At 38.9% G+C, this 17,703-nt stretch overlaps 1 protein-coding gene across 1 annotated transcript in view; it reads left to right on the forward strand.

Annotated features, from left to right (window-relative positions):
- The window catches only part of LOC146703150 (protocadherin-15-like), a 230,776-nt gene that overhangs the window by 41,588 nt on the left and 171,485 nt on the right, over positions 1-17,703 (forward strand). The window contains exons 3-4 of the mRNA XM_085466271.1: positions 5,861-5,875; positions 6,355-6,420. Of these exons, the coding sequence (XP_085322397.1) occupies positions 5,861-5,875; positions 6,355-6,420 (81 nt within the window). The remainder of the gene's footprint in view (positions 1-5,860; positions 5,876-6,354; positions 6,421-17,703) is intronic.

A 17,703-nucleotide genomic window follows, 5' to 3' on the forward strand; every position in this document is an offset into this window, starting at 1 on the left:
CACTGTCATTTGGGAAGAAAGCAACCTTGGCTCAGCAATCTGTCACGTTAGTCCACACCATCAGACTTCTTGCCATGAATTAAACTCCTGCAGACACACTATTAATTTGTTATCGAATTATATATTCAGAAGCTGTCTTAACACATGTGTGTGGCTAAACATGGAGATTAGCTGAAATCAGAGAACAGGTTCATAAATAAATTTCAAAGCTAGATCTTATTCGATCCATGGCGACTAACTATGAAGTTCCAAAGGTGGTGGTGCAAGAAGACCCTTCATTTTATTTTACTTTTGCAAATGCTCAAGGAAAGTGTTTGCTTCTGTGTTAGGTGTTTCCCTGTTTATTTGCTTTCTGTTTTATTTTGAAATCCACACATCTCTGGAGCTTTGTATGTACTTTTACGTGACTTGTCCTTTTTTGCTTTGTCTCCTTGTGCCTGATTGGTTTCAGCTGTATTCCTCATCTGTTACCTCTCCCTTTGTTGTCTTGTGTATATACTGTCTGAGTCTCTCCTTATTCTTTGCTGTGTTGTCCACATTGCTGTGTGTCTCTTGTGTACCCAGAGATAGCTGCTATTTGGATTTCTTGGCCGTTGTGAAATTCTTTTGGTCTTTTTTTTATGTGAGCTTATGGTAATGCGTTTTAGCTTACTCCCCTGCATTCATGTCTGCAAAACTTCAAGACACACAGTGGTTTAAGACAAAGTCTGTTTGTATCATGTGTGGCCTACAAACTCACTGACGTAGATGATTGTCCCATCAAAACTCTTAATTTCTTACATTTAGTGTCTTTCAGGTCATCTAGGCTTCATTATTTTCCCAACAGATCTATGGTTCTCTGCTATGCCACACATATATCTAGATGGATATAAAGGTTGACTGGAAATGTAAATAAAGAATGGAAATGGAGAAACGTGGTGTTATCCAAAGCTTGGCTCTAAAACTCAATAATTAAAATACTATGTTTGTTATTAAGGAATGTCAAATTTTACTTTTACTTGAGTGACAATAATACAAGATCAATACATTAATGCACTTTGTCTTCTCAGTGTGGAGTAACTCATTCTGTATCCAACCAGATAGACACACACAGCGAGCATCCCACAGTTAGGCTTGTCCAGGTGTCCCACTGAGTCACGGCCTCAGCATGTATATTTTATGGTAACTCTAGGATGCGTGAGTGTGTGGGGGCAGACCGACATCAGGGTTAGATTGTCTAAACTGTGTAAAGTGGTGTCAGTGTCCACATGGAGTTGTGGAAAACATGTCCTAAGCAACATCCATGTTTGTACCATGGAGACAGTTGCTGGGTTGTGGTTCTGTATGTACTGAAAACAATGACAGTCATTTTCTGCAAGCTCAAGTCTGGTTTGACTGCGGATCACTGCTTTGGTCATTAACAGTCAAAGTCACTTCTCTCTCAGTTTTTTCTTAGTCAACTTTGTTCTTAATGGGGACAGTTTTTTCTCTGCCGCTCTTGGCAACCTGTACCTGCTTATTGTGACTGCCAAATTTAGATGGACTGCATTTGAATAATAAATAAAGGAGTTATTGATTGAAACGCCCCGAGTTTAAATAAAGACGTGCTTGATGATGATAAAACTGAAAGGATTTAAACTTTTCTCTCTTTTTTTTCTGTGACTACCTGTGATATTGTCTGAATTTTAAAGTTTTAAGTCTTTTTTATGAGCTCCGCACCTTGAATGCTTCACCCCAATTCCCCTTGCACAGTTCTCAGTGGAGCTTTTCATCAGCTTGACAGGAAGCTGGCATTAGATGGATTTATTCACTTGCTCGTGCACAAAGTCATTCCAGTGATTATATATTTCTTTACAAGAAACTTTGAAAGATGAGAGCAAAAGTGTATCCTTAAAGAAGATTCTGTGAGCGCTTATAGGAAGACAAGTACATATCAATGAGAGAATAAAAATACACAGGTAAAGTTTTGAAGGTGAACATGAGTAGATACTTGCAGGATATGATATGAGCGCCTGTATGCTTGAGAACGCTAACTGTCTCGTGAGCCACTTTAATGGGTGTGAAAATATGCCTGTGACCTTTTGAAATAAAGAGCAGATAATTTGAATTTCTGTGAATGTGACTCTTCATCAGTGAAACAGAGGATTGCTTTAATGCATTATTTAATTTGGAAACTGGTAACAGAGTGGCAACAAAATTCATTCCATCTTTGTGCAAACACTTGGAAGAATTTGCTTTAATCAATATTTATTTTGGAAGAATTCACTGCACTTGAGAGAAACTTTAAATTAGCATGACCTTAAAAGATTTCGCTCATTTCATCTGGGGAAATCTCATCATGTTCATCTGCCACTTTAACTTACAACCCAGGCTGTTTACTGTTTCATACTGTTTAATTTTTATTATTTGAGGGGGAAATCAGGCTGACAGGTAGAAAGGAGGAGGGCAAATTAGAGTAGACAGGGAAGAGGAGAGACGGTGGGTAGAGAGAGACTGAGAAACTGAGGTGCCCCGTGGAGAACAAATGGCTGGTTAGTAATATATGAGGGGCATCAGCTTACACTGAAGGATAAAAAGGCAGTGAGGCAGGGGATACACATCTGTCATCTGCTGTTCGCACACACATGCACACCCTCATGCACCAGCTGGGAGAGTGTGATGTAACTAGTGACTATTGTTCCATCGCTCAATCCTCTTTTCTCGGTTGCTAACCTGAAATCCACCCTAGAAAAAAGCTTCAGAGGGGTAAAAGGCATGGACATCGTGGCCCGTCGCCTTCTCGACAACAACGGCAAAATCGGAAAATGCTTAAACTTCGTGAAACTCTAAATTATGTGTAAGAGCAGTTGTATTGGACTAGGTCGCTTACTCTTTAAGTGTCCAGATAATTATGCTGGCCATTGCTGCACAAGTGACTTGCAATCAAAACACATACAGTTTATGAATATGTCTAGACACATCATTTGGTTTGAGGGAGAAAATATTTTCTGAGTTAACTAATAAAACATTCAAAGCCTGCCTGGAAGCCATGACACAGCTTGACATCCAGGGAAATATGTGTATTTTTCAAGAAATGAACAGGACTGTGGATGATGTAGGCATAAAAAATATTTGGGTTACAGAAGATTATTCTTCTGTGTCAAAGTCTTTTGCTTTAAATATCTAGCTATCTAACCCATAAAAGTAATATTATACACTATTACTTGTGTGCAGTAAAGGAAGATTTTTTTCATTTCCCATGAAATATTGAAAAAAATGGGAAAATAAAGCAGCAATTGTGTTTTATCAATATGGTATAGAGAGATGATGAATTTAAATTTAACTAACATATGAACCCAGAACAACTTCATTGTATCTTAAGATTGAGTTTCATACCACTTTTATATCATTTTCTTTGAAGTTGATGAATTGAAAGTCCACAAATTTAATGTAGTAATTTTGGCTCAGGAGAAAGAGAGATTTATGTATCTCACAGAGTTTAAGTGTGTGCATGACAGTTACAACCCACTAAGTCAGAGCAACCTATATCTTGCAGAAGCAACCTACTGACTTGGAAAATGACAAGCTGGCTCTGGTATTTGATAAGGCTGTTTCACTTTACACACTGTGCTCTGAAACCCATGTTTTCTGTGGCGTCATGCAGTAATTGTTTTTCACTGAGTTGAGCAGTGAGCATTTACATATGCTTTGACAGCTTATTTAAGTGCAAAAAAACACAAGCATTGTGCTGTATTGCTAGTGATGTATAAATGGCTTTACCTTCCTAAGGAGTAAAAATGAATAAATAAAGCTTTTTTTGAAACTTTACTATTTCAATATACTAAACTCTAGAGTGATGTCACTTCCAGCACCGACATCCTCCTCCTGAGACAAATGGAATGCGGCAACAGTACATATGAAGACCATTAGCAGACTCAAAAAATTGTGTAAATTTATGTTGAGTTAGCCACACACCATAGAATATGAGCCATTTGCTCAACCTACCAGTCTGCGTAGGGTGTACTGCTTTCTATATTGAAGAACACATAGATGGTAGTGGTAGTTGGATGAGACAGCTTGGGAGTCAGTACCACAACAACAGTAACCATCTACTAGTACTAAACTAGCTAGGCTAACTTGATATTAGCATTCCAATGCTAGGGATTAGCAATCATTTTACTGTAACCGCAAATGGTAATAAATGTAATTGTGAATACTGAAACTTGTGTTTCTGCTCTGTTTCAGCTAGCATGTTCTCTTTCTTTTTCTGAATGTTTGTGAGGTCGTGCATAATTATTTACTGGTTTTGTTCTGGGGCTCTGTGGAAATACCAGAGATAGCTGGTGATGCTAACATTTCACCTTTGTCTTTAATCTGCCATTAGCAAAGCAAAAAAAAAAGAAGAGCAACAGTTATTTACTATGCCAACTTATTTAAAGCACACATGAAAGAGATTGAGAAAGAAAAGTGATTGAGTATTTCGATCTTTAAATATTCTTTCATTTTATGTTCATCTTTTCATTTCAAAGTCATCTCAGTTTGCAACGTTTTTCCTTCACCTCTTCCACAGGATTTAGTCAGCTTAATATAAAAATTAGTTAAACACATTATTGTAACATCATCTAAACTGAACATTTGCTACATACTTTTTTAATTAAAACGTAAGTGGCGGCACATGTGTGCGCTATGTGTTAGTGCTGCTCCAATATAATAGTACAAGTTAATCCAATGTATTCAGTTTCAGTTACTTTAGAAAGGAAATAAAGTTAGAATATTAGGTTTACCATGCTAAATTTATTTAATTTCAGCATTTCAATTTTTAGTTTACCTTAATATCCTGCTGTAGGTAGTCTGCCGACACGGAACATGATTGATTATTAATTGCTTAATTGTGCCATGCAGTGTGGCTGTCTGAGAGCATCTGTGTTGTTGTGTTTTTGCATTCATTTATTAAGGTTTAATATGTTTCTGTTTCCTAAAGCTATTAAGACTTTGAGATTATCACCTGTACCATGACCAGATTCCGTTTTTGAGGAACTATAGAGTAAGACAGTTTGAGTAGGCCTCAATCTATTAAGTAGGTCTTGAATAGATTTTTTCTTGAGTGAGTGATGTGGTTGGATTTTTACAGTATGGACAAAGAAAACGTTCATGACAAACTGGAAATCTGATATTTTTAGCAGAAAGATGCGCTAATATGAACTATTTGTGTTAACAGGCAAATAGTTCCCATTTGGGAGCTTCATTCTACATGAAAATACAACACACCACATCACCGACTTCTGATATAATCGCTGATGTCACACAGTTGTAACGCTTTATCCTGGAGAGGTAGAGCAAGAGGGTACGAGAGAGAGAAAGTGTGATCATTGTTCCATGAAGTCTATTTTCTAGGTGAGCAGATATCCATCTTCCACCCTTCCTCTGGGACTTTCCCAACCATCCTCGAGAGCTGTACAGTAATATCGGCTTGTCAGGTGAATGTGGGTGTTCTTTTTTTTTTTCACTGTATCTCACAAGAACAGGGAAATAGATGAAAGAGAATGTTTGAATGTCGGTGCTCTTTTCCCTCTGAATGAGACAGTTTTTAGCTTCTGGCCAGTTTTGAAATAATTTCTTCTCGTAGTAATACAGTAAATTGTGGGTGATGGCTCTGAGAGATGTTGGAAAAGCTCAGAAAGATTGGCAGAAATTGGCTATCATCTTCAAATCTTTGAACCTGCTTACTGCATTTCATGTTTGACGCCCTTGTCTTTACCTTTTGTCTTTGTTCTGATAGTTAATTCTGATCTTAAGTGAAAATTTTCTCCTAATTTCTCTTTCTTCTTCTCCTCTGTTCACTGCTACCTTTCTTTTCCCCTCTCTCTCCTTCCTGGTGCGGTGGGGCTGGCTCTTGATGCAGACTGGCAATATGAGGGTGAGAACATTCCTCCTTTTTCTTTCTCTGTTAACTGTGTGTTCAGTCACTGTGCTAGTTTATTAACCCCTGCCAACCTTACAGAGATGGTTATAGTGGGCTACGTCTGTCAGTCTCTGTACTGTCAGTTCTTGCCTTTCTTACTCCACCTCACCTTATTTATACACCTTTCATTCCCGCGATATAATTCGGCTGGGCTACAGAATCATTTCCTCTCTCTGTAAAAAGAAAAATGAGGTCATAAGCAACAGTTTATGTCTGCCAAGCTTTCCTTTTCAATCTCTGTGGAGTTGCCCTTAGACCTTTTCTTACACATGGTACTGCAACCCTGTAAAAAGAAAAGAAAAAAGATCTGTCCTCCAAGTACTACATAATGCTTAGAGGACCATTTAAAATGAAATTGAATAATGAAACTCAATATTCAGTAATGTATTAATGGTACCTTTTCATGTTTCTTTTTTCTCTGTTTTTCTATCCAGAATGCAAACTTTCCCGCTCGGGTCCTCCTGCTACCATAGTTGCCATCGATGAAGAAAGCCCCAACGGTAAAGTATTATTTTCTTTCTTGCTTGATGCTTCATAGGAGATTTCAAAAATGGTCTAAACTCAAGATGTGATGGGCGACCACTTCAGTATGATTACCACCTTTTAGCGTATGTTAGACAAACACTGTTTGAAAATCTTGACCTTTAAAAGACGCTGATTGGAATAGCATGTGGTGTGCCCTCATTAAAATATTCTGTGCCAACTGGGTCATAGTTGAAGCCTCATCTTATTTGAACTAATGAACGGTTCAAACTGCTATTGTGTTTTTCTATATGTGCTGTTTCGATCTGGTCACAGTAACTTCTTGGCGTTTTTACTAGTTGCCTGGCAACTTGGAAGTGATAACAAGATCTTGGTTTTGAGGTGAAATGTGTTAAAAATTAAGGTTTGAAGTTCCTTGCTGGTCGATTTCATTACCTTTGTTTGACTGTCTCCAGACAAAGCTTCACATTAAACCAACAGCTAAGGAAGAGGTGCGTTTCACTTGATTCAAGCTATATTAAGGTTTAGGAAAATCTTGTGTTCACAGGCTGTATTATGATGACTTCGTCAGTATTTTTAGAGTTTATAACTAATTGTGTTTCCGGTTATGTGGATATCTCTTCTCTTCTCTTCTCTTCTCTGTGTTTTTGTCTCCAGCTCAAATTATTTAAGGGCTTTATGGCTCATTAGTGGACCCTGGTTCAACATCTCCCATATGGAAAAGATATATATAAATCTTATAAAGTTTGTATCTGTCTTGTGTGAAACTTGTATGAAAAGCATATAAGAGTGAAAACAGATATAAGATCCCTTGAAAAATTATATAATGAAACTTGTATGTTTTGGATACTTACTAAAACAATGTATGAAAGTAATGCGAAAGTGGCCACTTTCATGAGTAAATCATGTAAGCCTTATATGATTTACTCATGAAAGTGGCCACTTTCATGAGTAATCACATATAAGTTTTTACTATTTCTTTTCCGTATGGGCTGTGCCATTTAGACCAAAGGGATGTAAACAAACACACATTCCTAGAGTCTGCTTCGGTTGGTATATCTAGCATCATGAATTTTTGTGTAGTACAGAGCAGATTATGTGTTGAGGGACCACACATTTCAATGGATTAATTTATTCCCTGCTTAAGTCAAGTAGATCAAAGCAAATGCATTTGCAAATAAAGGTAAATTATGGATAGACAAGTTGATCTGTATTGTTAAATTGCTCTCGTATCTCCAGCCTTTAGATTACTGCTTGGGGGAGGATGTTTGCTATGTCTGGTTTTTCACAAAGTTTTAAAGTGTGAGACCTGATTATAGTAATCCTAACTGACGTGAACAGAGATTAGCATAGCAGAACCAAACACAGAGGAGAGCAATGTTTTCCATAAACCCAGCTGGCATCGCTAGCTGTTAATGGCTTAATGCATCACACAAAGCTACCTACCTTTTATTTTCCTGGTGCTTTTGGTAATCAGCCTGGAAGTGTTAATTTCATGTAGGGCTTCCAATTAACACTTATATCTTTTACGAGTGAAACGTCGCTAATGTTCTTTTTATTTTTGTTGTTGTTTAAAGATAAAAATTTGTTTTAATCTGAGAAAACATTTAATCATAAAATCATAAATGCTATAAATCACCAATCAAACAAGCGTGCTGTTATTTAAAAAAAAAAAGATTTTAGTGGGACATCTACAAAGTACTAAAGAGATCCATTTTCAGCAAAAATCACTTTCGTGAAAATTGTTACCTAATACATGTTCGTTATGTTGAAAGGTTGATTGACCACAGGAAAAACAGTTTTTCCAATTATATTAGCATAAGTGAAGGCTGCTCTGCTGATTAAAGAAGCAAATAAATTAGGCTAGAGAAAATTGAAAAACTTGTGAGTCCAAAAACAGTGAATATTACTAATCAGACAAAGAAAAAGATAAAGTGGGAGACCACACGCAAGAGCAAGAAGACGAGTACAGAGCCTTTAGTTTGTGAAAAATACGCCTCACTGGTCCTCTGCTGCCAACTTCATTAAATGCACAAAACACCGGGCTCAGTGTCAACAGAGAATAGGGGACTCCAGGGTGTTGGTCTTTGGTCTGAGAAAAAGAGACTGGTTGATAAAATGAAAAGATAAGTAGATAACTCGACATTGAAATTCAAGCTTGGATTTGTCAGGCGAGTAAACACTAGCAGTTTCATCACATCAGAAGTTAAAAGCACAATATTGAGCATTATTATTGTGTATAATTAGTTTTCAGTTTTATTTACACATTTTCATTCTGGTTTCATTCAAGCAGCTGGTGGAATCCAGATGTTGACATCTGTATTTCTTTTTCTGTGCGGCGCCTCGCAACCTTGTTGCAGCTTTTCTCGATTGCTCTGCTGTCCCTGTTTAAATCTCAGAACTCATCAGAGACAGTTTGTACTTTTGTCAGTCAGAACTACAGATTTATCAGCTTCACTGCATTAGTGTTTTCAATCAAATCACTTCAGACCTTTTTTCAGATATGTATGAAAGAGCCTGATAAGTCACACACTGTCAGTAGCAGCACTGAAGCTGTCCTTCCAAAAGCAAATATAAACAACACATTGTAAGAAGAGTTGAAATAAATAGACACACATGAGGGTTTTTTTATATTTGAATGTGATTTCTTTGTCTTTTTTGGACAATAGTTTGTAAAGCTTTGAGGTGGTTCTGTGAGAAAATCCCAACAGTGTCCGAAATACTCAAACCAGCACGTATATCACCAGCAACCGTGCCGCATGTAAAGTAACTTAAAAACCTTTATTCCCTATTCTGATGCTCAGTTTGAACCTCAGCAGGTCATCTTTACCATGTCTTCATTCCTAAATGTGTTGAGCTGCTACCATGTGATTGGCTGATTAGATATTTGCATTAAGGAGCAGTTGAACATGCGTGCCTAATAAAGTAGTGTGGTTTTACTGTACTATACAGTAGCATCGTGTGAGTAATGTTCTCGGTTCTTATGAGGTTTGTTTTCTGACAGAAAAGATAACACAACATGATATGTGTTGAGATTTCACATATCATGTTGCTTTTCTCAGTTTCAGTATTTCTATCATGTAAAATTCACTTAAATCCCTCACATTTTACTTTTGGGTCTGAACACTTCTGAACATTTACTAAAAAAATGAAATGTCTAAACATTAGATACAATCACCCTTAACAGATTTAGTGTTGATAGTTGGGGGGAAAGGATTGTTAGGGACAGTAACCAATTACCAAACAAATTACTACCCTTTAATTTTTTTTTAAGATTTCACACAATGTCTCTTAACTACTAAATAGTTTGTTTGAATTAAATATATCATAGGTAATAGCTTGGCCACATTGTTTAACATTGTGTGATTCATTTGTCGGTGCAGTAATTGTGTACATATTGAATATCCAAGTGTGTGCCTGTTTAAGCCGTAATCTTCCTAATGGGGCTGGTGAAGAATAATTTAGCCTTGGAATGGTTTGTATGCATTGTGGCTTGTATTGCTCTACAACTGTAAAATAGTGTTACAGATTTAATAGAGGTTGTTGCTTTAGGGTGATTATCTCGGGTTGGTGTTAGCAAACGGGAGAGAGTCGAAGAAAGACAAGAGAAAAGAGAGGGAGACTAACAAGTTGGAAAATGTTTGCTCAATTTTTGCATTTAATAGTATCTAATCAGCTTTGCTTACTGCTATTTCTAATATTAATGTAAATATACTGAGGTTTGTTAATCTAGCTTGCACTGATAATAACGTAGCTGCAAGCTAAATAAAACCGTTATTAGTCTGCACTTTCAGAAAAAGTTGCTAGACATTATAGTTATGCCTGTAGGTTTTTGGAAAGAGGCACATCAGGATGTGATTAAAGTACAGACAAAAGTATTGGATTAACTGTTTAGTAGTTACCGCTGTTTTAACAGTCTCCAATTTTCATTTTAAATAAAAGATTGTTTTTAATAGTTGATGAAAATCCTTTGCAGTCAATGACTGCCTGAAGTCTTGAACCCAAAGACATCACCAAATGCTGTGTTTACTTCCTTGAGATACTCTGCTAGGCCTTTACTATAGCCCCCTGTTGTTGCTGCTCATTTGTGCATCTGTTCTCTCTGCCTTCAGTTTTGTCCTCAGTAACTAAAAAGCATGCACATGCACAAAAATGCACAGTTGTGTTGAACTCCAGTAACCAACTTGGTTATTGAAGAATATACCATTCATTTGCCTGGAGAAAATTATATGTTGCTTTTATATGTGCTTTGGGTCATTATCATTGAAAATCAAATGGAAGTGGCTGAGTGTGAGCAGAGTACAGCCCTATACACTTCAGAATTCATCCTGCAACTTCAGTCGGCAGCCACATCGTCAAACACCTGTGACCACTTTAGCCACCCTTTAAGTTTTCCCTTTCCCTGATTTAAATTTTTTTAACATCCTGTCCAACATGTCTGCTATAACCTTCCTCTGGACATGTCTAAACTACATTAGTCTTGTCACTCTTACATTGTCTCCACACTGCTCAAACTGAGCTGTCTTTCTCTAATCCCTTCTCGTCACTCCTAACACGAATCTTATCATCTTCAACTCTGTCACCTCCAGCTTGGCTGCAGACACCTGACACTTGTCTGCACCCACTACACCCTGCCCGCACTCTTTTCGTCACCTTTCTTGTGCTGGCCCCAGGTGTTTAAACTTGTCTACCTTTCACCTACCACCTTACATCTTTACCATTTCATCTGCTTTCCTCATATTCACACACATGCCTTCTGTCTTGCTTCTGCTGACCTTCATTCCTCTTCTCTCCAGAGCATACCTCCACCTCTCCAGACTCTCTTCCACCTGCTCCCTACTCTCACTATAGATCACAATATTATTTACAAATATCACAGCCCACGGAGACTCCCGGACAAATTGACCTCATCTGTCAATTTGTCCATCAACAATGCAAACATGAAGGGGCTCAGAACCAATTAATGATTTAATCCCCCCACCTTGAACCCAATCTCAATCAATCAATCAATCAAGGCTTTATTCGCCACATGCAGGTTGCCCTGCAGTGAAATGTGTCCTTCGCCCTGCTTCCAGCCAACCCAGGTGGCCTTGCATAGAATGGGAAACTTCTCCGTGATGTAATCCAATGTACGCTCAGAGGTCTTATTCTGAGTATTCACAGCAGCCGTAAGCTTCTCCAAGATCTTAACCATGCTGCACTCAGTCAGCCCATTCTGAGAAGTCGTGCCTACTACTTCATTCATGTCCTGCACCAACCTCGCATGCTTTTCTGCATATCCTTGGTAGCTTTGATTTCAAGCTCTAGTCAGCTGATGAAAATCCTTGTCTCCTTCCTTAGTGCCTAGCCTCATGTACAACACGCATTACAAGCTTTTTCCTTTGCCACCTCTCTCTTTGCAGTATAGCTAGCCTCCCAATACTCCTCTCTACTCTCTTCATCTCCCTGACTATCCCACTTTTTCAAAATTAACTGCTTCCTTTGAATAACTTCCCAGTACTTCCCCATTCCACCACAGATCTCCTCGTCTTCTTTCCTCTGTCCAGAGGATATGAAGACAGTCTCTTAGCAGTTTTTCTCACAACTGCAGCTATACACTTCCATTCATATTGTAACTCTTCCCTGTGCCACCGAGAGCCCATCTTAAGTCTTCCCTGAACTCTGCAACATTCTTCGACCTTATCCTCCACCATCTAATCCTTGCCTCTGCCTTCACTCAGTTCCTCTTCTTGATTTGCAAACTACCATTCGATTCTCCCCTGACACCACTTTGCAGTTTCCTATCTCTCCTTCCCACAAGATATAGTCCTCCTGTGTGCAGCTTCTCCCACTCTTATGTCACCTTATGTTCCTCCCTCTTTTTGAAGTATACATTAACCACAGCCATTTTTGCAAAACTCATCACCATCTGTCCTTTCTGCATTTCTCTCCTTAACCTACCCAAGACCTCCTCGTCACCTCTGTTCCCTTCACATGCATGTCCACTCAAGTCTGTTCCTTCATCCAACTTACTCCAGAATTCCTTTCTCTTCTGACATCCACATTGGAGGCAATACAACATCACCACATTCAACATAACCACTTCCTACAATATGTTCACCTCCACAACACGACTAACGCACTCTTCCTTCAAGATTACTTCCATTTCATTACGTTTCCTTCCTACGGTAGAAAAGTTTGAATCCATCTTTCATGCTCCTAGCCTTGACTCCCTTCCACCTGGTGTCCTGCACACACAGCACATCTAGTTTCTTTCCTATCAGCCAGCTCTAACCCTTAACTAGTTACAGTCTCTACACTTAAATTCCCTATACTCTCATCTCTACATTTATACCTTTTTATTCTTTCTCGTACCCTCTGAATACTCCTTCCAAATCTCCTCTTCCTCTGTCTTCACCTTTATGCAATTCTTCCCATTTATCCAGACTTGGGACCAGCACTAGGAGTACACTCAGTGGCGTGTCTAGAAAATTTTTGTTGGGGGGGCCAGGTAGGGGCACAGATTTGGAGAAGGGTGGCAGATGTAATTGGCAGATAATGTTTAAAAAAAATTCTACCAACCGTTAACCATAATTCAATAATCCTATAAACCTAATAACCGAATGCGCTTTTAACTCTTATTAGAATGAGATTTTAACCACTACGGTGCAAAGTTTTTAGATTCTGTGTTGATAAAGTACAAGAGATACAATCAGTGCTTTGTCAATGTTTACTCAGTATTCAAGGAATATTTGCATAGTATTTTTACTGACATATAGTGCACATATGTTTTGAGCAAAAACATTTGAATATTAAAATACAAACATTTGTAACAAACAATTGACAAATTAGCCAGTTCCAATGTAAAACTTTATCTGCCTGTTAAAAAAGAAGATCATCTTCTCACAAACTGGTGTTTGATTGTGAAACAGGAAAAAAGTGGGGAAACAACTGAAAAGACTAACATTTGAATAAAACCTGAAAGCAAGTAAATACTTTCTATGCTGCCTTATGGTAAACTTTGGTAATATTGATCAAGAGCAACACTGGCTGATGATGAAATACAGTCAGCTGGCATGGTGACACTGCCAGTATTAACCTGCAGGGCTGGACTGGGACAGAAAATCGGGCATTTTGACTACAGACCGACCCACCAGGTGTTAAAGCCATAAAGACTTTGAATGAAAACAAATGCTGTTGTGACAGTGATGTACACTGTCTTGTTGGTATATGTATGATTTCTATACATTTTACATCAGATAAAAACTTTGGTTGTACGATTTAGATAATTATTTAATAAAAGCTAGGTATTTTAAATGAGAATAAGACAGAAAAGTATTTCTTTGTGCCCCCCTTTCCCTGTTAAAGCCCTACCTGCCCCCTGGCAAAACTTTGCTAGACCCGCCCCTGCACAGTTACCAGCTGTCAGCTACATAGAAAAGGATCCTGGTGTTATTTGTCTCTCAGAAACAGTTCATAACTTCCCTTCAACTCATTCCTGTCACCTAAAAGGTAAACCTGTTTCTCCATCACAGCTCTGATGATTCAGTAAGGACATCTCCTGGTTTCATCTTCATGTTTCCCTCTCACCACATATCCAAACTGATATCATGACCAGCAGCTTTTACAGCTGTGGCTCCAGCAAACATCAGCTGATACTAGAAATTAATATTAAATAAATTCTAACAACAGCTGATCAAGCTTAAACGTGCTGCTGTTTTTTAGCGCGACATCCGCTGGTTTCCTCTTTCTGGCGCAAAGTGGGCGATAAACAAACAAGAGAGAAAAGCCGATCAGCTGATCATTGATCAGTTTCATGATTGAAGCAGCAACAGGAGAGGGAGGGGAGAGAATGAGAGAAGAAGAGGCAGCTGTGCAGCATAACGACAGAATAAATCCAGCTTTGTGTCTTTTTTTCATTATAGCTAAAGTTCGGGACAAACTGCGTCTCTTCTCAGCTCAATACGAAACACGTAATATTTTCTCTGAATGAGGGACCATTCCATTTTTTTCAAGGAGCCGTTGGCAACTCTACTAACCTTATGAATAAAATAAAGTTCACTATCAGTAACATCATAGCACCCACCCAGCTGTATAGAAACTCCGTCAAGCTGGCTAGAACGCAGTACGAGTTATTGCAACTGACAGTAAAAAGTCAGCACAACGAAAATAAACTCCACCTAAACTTAGTTTATATCTGACCCAGATAGACTGCAGGTCATAACTTCTTACCTGAAGTTCAGTTCACCTGACACTCGGACTGGCGGCTGCCTCGGGGCTCTCCTCCTGCCTCCCCTTCCCTCATCCACCTGCTGGCCTCTGTGGAAGCTCCGCCATAGCCACCACTAGTGATGGGCAGATGAAGCCCCATGAAGCACTGAAGCTTTTCATCCAATTGGTTCACCCCAACGCGAAGCTTCATGAAGCTTCATTTGCTCTAGCAGGACACCTACTGGACGTAAAAATAATAGCTGGCATGAATTTGAAGAGTGTGGCATTTTGCACACAGCCTGTAAATGTCAACAACAAAAGGAGTGTGTAAAACATGTATATTGTAGTGATGGCAGTATACTGTGTATATTTATAGTGGCAGTATGGGAAATGATCATTTGGAAATGCTTGAAATGGAAATGATCATTTACTGTGAGGTGAGGTGTGGTTGGGGTGTGGACAGTAGTTGTGCTTTTGTAACGTTGAGGTATGGACAGCTACACACTGAGGCTTTGAGCCTCAGTCCTGCCTGTTCACATTTTATTCTGTAAAAACTAAATTTTCACTGCTTTTATGACCTTTTTAGTGGGGAGAACATAGCTGGGATTTAATGATTTAACAAATCTTTTGAATCCTTTGTCCTCCACAATGCTAAATGGCTGGGAGTCCTCAATCACCATGCTGACCAGGTCTTCATCTATTTGAGATTGTTCTCCTGAGGAAAGACAATAAAGATAAAGCACAAATATAAATATCACATACGTAACTTATAACAGTTGTATAATATTGTTATATCATTTAGTAACATTACTGCATGCTATATTATCATGGCATTTGATGGCTCACCTGGTCTTGCTCCACAATCGGTGTTCCTCTTATTCTCATGCAAAGCTCTGTAGTGCCTAAGCATGGATGAGGTGTTGTTGTTATATCCCAGCTCCCTGGCACATAGCAAACACTTCTCCTTGTACAAAAGTCAAGACAGCTTAACATAAATTGTATTGCACCATCAGTATCATGACAATACATCTTCTGTAGAAATTTACATACCTTGTTGGGAGGAATAAAATCAAAATGTTCCCACACAGGGGAGGACATCCTCCTCTTCTTAGCTGGCTCCATTCTCTCCTGACTTTCTCTCCTCACTCTCATAAACCTCCAAACGGTCTCCAAACTCTCTCTAACCGCAACTCTCCATCAAACACCCACATTTTGAATGAAGTCTGAGGGGTTTATATCGCTGTCATATCTCGCGGCAAAGTTCGAACCACTTCATGAACCAGTCACGTGGTACAGCCGGGCAGCGAGGCTTCGGACGTCATCATTTTCAGCTCCTCCCATAAATGAAGCAAGCCTCGATACGCGCTTCGCGGAAACGCCCCCTCCATTACTCGACACACGCTCCGAAGCCTCGATACAGAACGTCCCACCACTAGCCACCACCAAACAACGGAGTTATTTCTACACATCGACCTGCATCTGGCCAATCCACCACCTCTCATTGTTCATGCCATTACAAAAAAAATAAAAAATAAGTCACCGGGCATATGCCGGTATGCCCGATGGCCAGTCCAGCTATGTTAACCTGCAACCAAATCTGCAGCTCCATACAGCAATGTTACGACTTAGATTATATCTTATAACTCATAACTCTTATGTTAGCTGCCCTCAGTAGCCTACTGTCTGAAATATTCGACGGCTGCAATAATTCTTTAAGTGTTATTTTTTCCTTGGGATTCTAATTTCACCGAAGTTTACTAAACTCAACAAACTTAATATTACTTACCGGGACATTTATTCTGTCCTCATTTTCTTTCACCGAAAAATTGTTTCCTGCAGTGCTGTCTTTCGTGCTTGGCTCTCCTACCTTTGCTAACGTGATGCACATTGCGCAGAAGCCGATGCTGCATTCACTTACACTCGGATATCTGAGCTTCACCGTGAAAACATAATCGGACATTTGATATTTGATTGAATTTTATTGTTTTGCCTTTGGGGTGGCACCTGGGGTGGCCAGTCTGGTTGGGGGGGTGGCCTGTGCCCCCCCAGGCCACCCCGCTGGACACGCCACTGAGTACACTGGCTTCTGGCCCCCTTGGGACTCGGTTTAGCCCAACCCTGGATTAAGGTTATCACTCAAAAAATTGTCATTGTTGCATTTGATGTAATTCAGTGTGGAAATACCAGCAAAGGCCCACATTGTACCTCTTTTTCTGATAAACTACCTTTTTAATTATTTATTTATTGAATTTTATTTTTCTTACTTTTGGTACAGATGATGTGAAAAGCCCTTGACTTGTTGTGTGAATGCAATGTTTTAACTTCCCTTCTCACACACCAAACAAAATGGACAGAATTCAGAATGCTGCTATGTTGAAAGAATGCTTTGTTTCAAAGAAGATTCATCTGTGAAAAGTGTCTCTCACCTCTGTACTTTTCTTCCTTTTATCACTTTGGAGGGACCACTTCAGCCTGTTTCAAAACAGATTAGAGCGGTCAAACAGATGTCACGAGTACTAAACGCTACATAGCAGAAACCATTATTTTGCAGGTGATAACATTGTAAATTATAGGAAGTCAAACTACTATAAAACCTCAGTAAGAGAGTCAAAACAACTTTTGATGCTTTTAGAAATTATAATGTTCTCTAATATGTCTTTTCTATGTGTCTGCCATCGAACTATCTCAACTTAAATGGTAGATAAAGTGAATTTACCTTGGCCAGCCAACACTCATTACTTCTTTTGTCCTTCCTATCCAGTGCTACAGTATTTGTCTTGAGTCTCTTCCCACCCACTAAGCGCTCAAGAAGGAGGTAGATGTGATGATTACTTTTCAGCCCATGGTTCATACCTGGATGACACACTAGCAGTGCAGCCACATTCAGTTAAGCTAATGTCCTGTAAAATATTCTATTAATGCACTGCCACTATGCTCATTTTCTCTCTATTTACTCCTAATATTCTCTTTATTCTTTATTTATATCACCCTCTCGTTCAACCCAATCTTTCTTCTCTTCTGCTGTCTTTCTCATTTCCTTTTTCTCTAAATGTTCTTTGTGTTTCTTTTTTTTTTAGGCAATTCCCTCCTTCGTGCACACCCACACACAC

This window comes from Copadichromis virginalis, linkage group LG8, assembly GCF_057382275.1.
Source record: "Copadichromis virginalis isolate Kocher_CV1m ecotype Utaka linkage group LG8, C_Virginalis_male_GT1.1, whole genome shotgun sequence".
Taxonomy (NCBI): Eukaryota; Metazoa; Chordata; class Actinopteri; order Cichliformes; family Cichlidae; genus Copadichromis; species Copadichromis virginalis.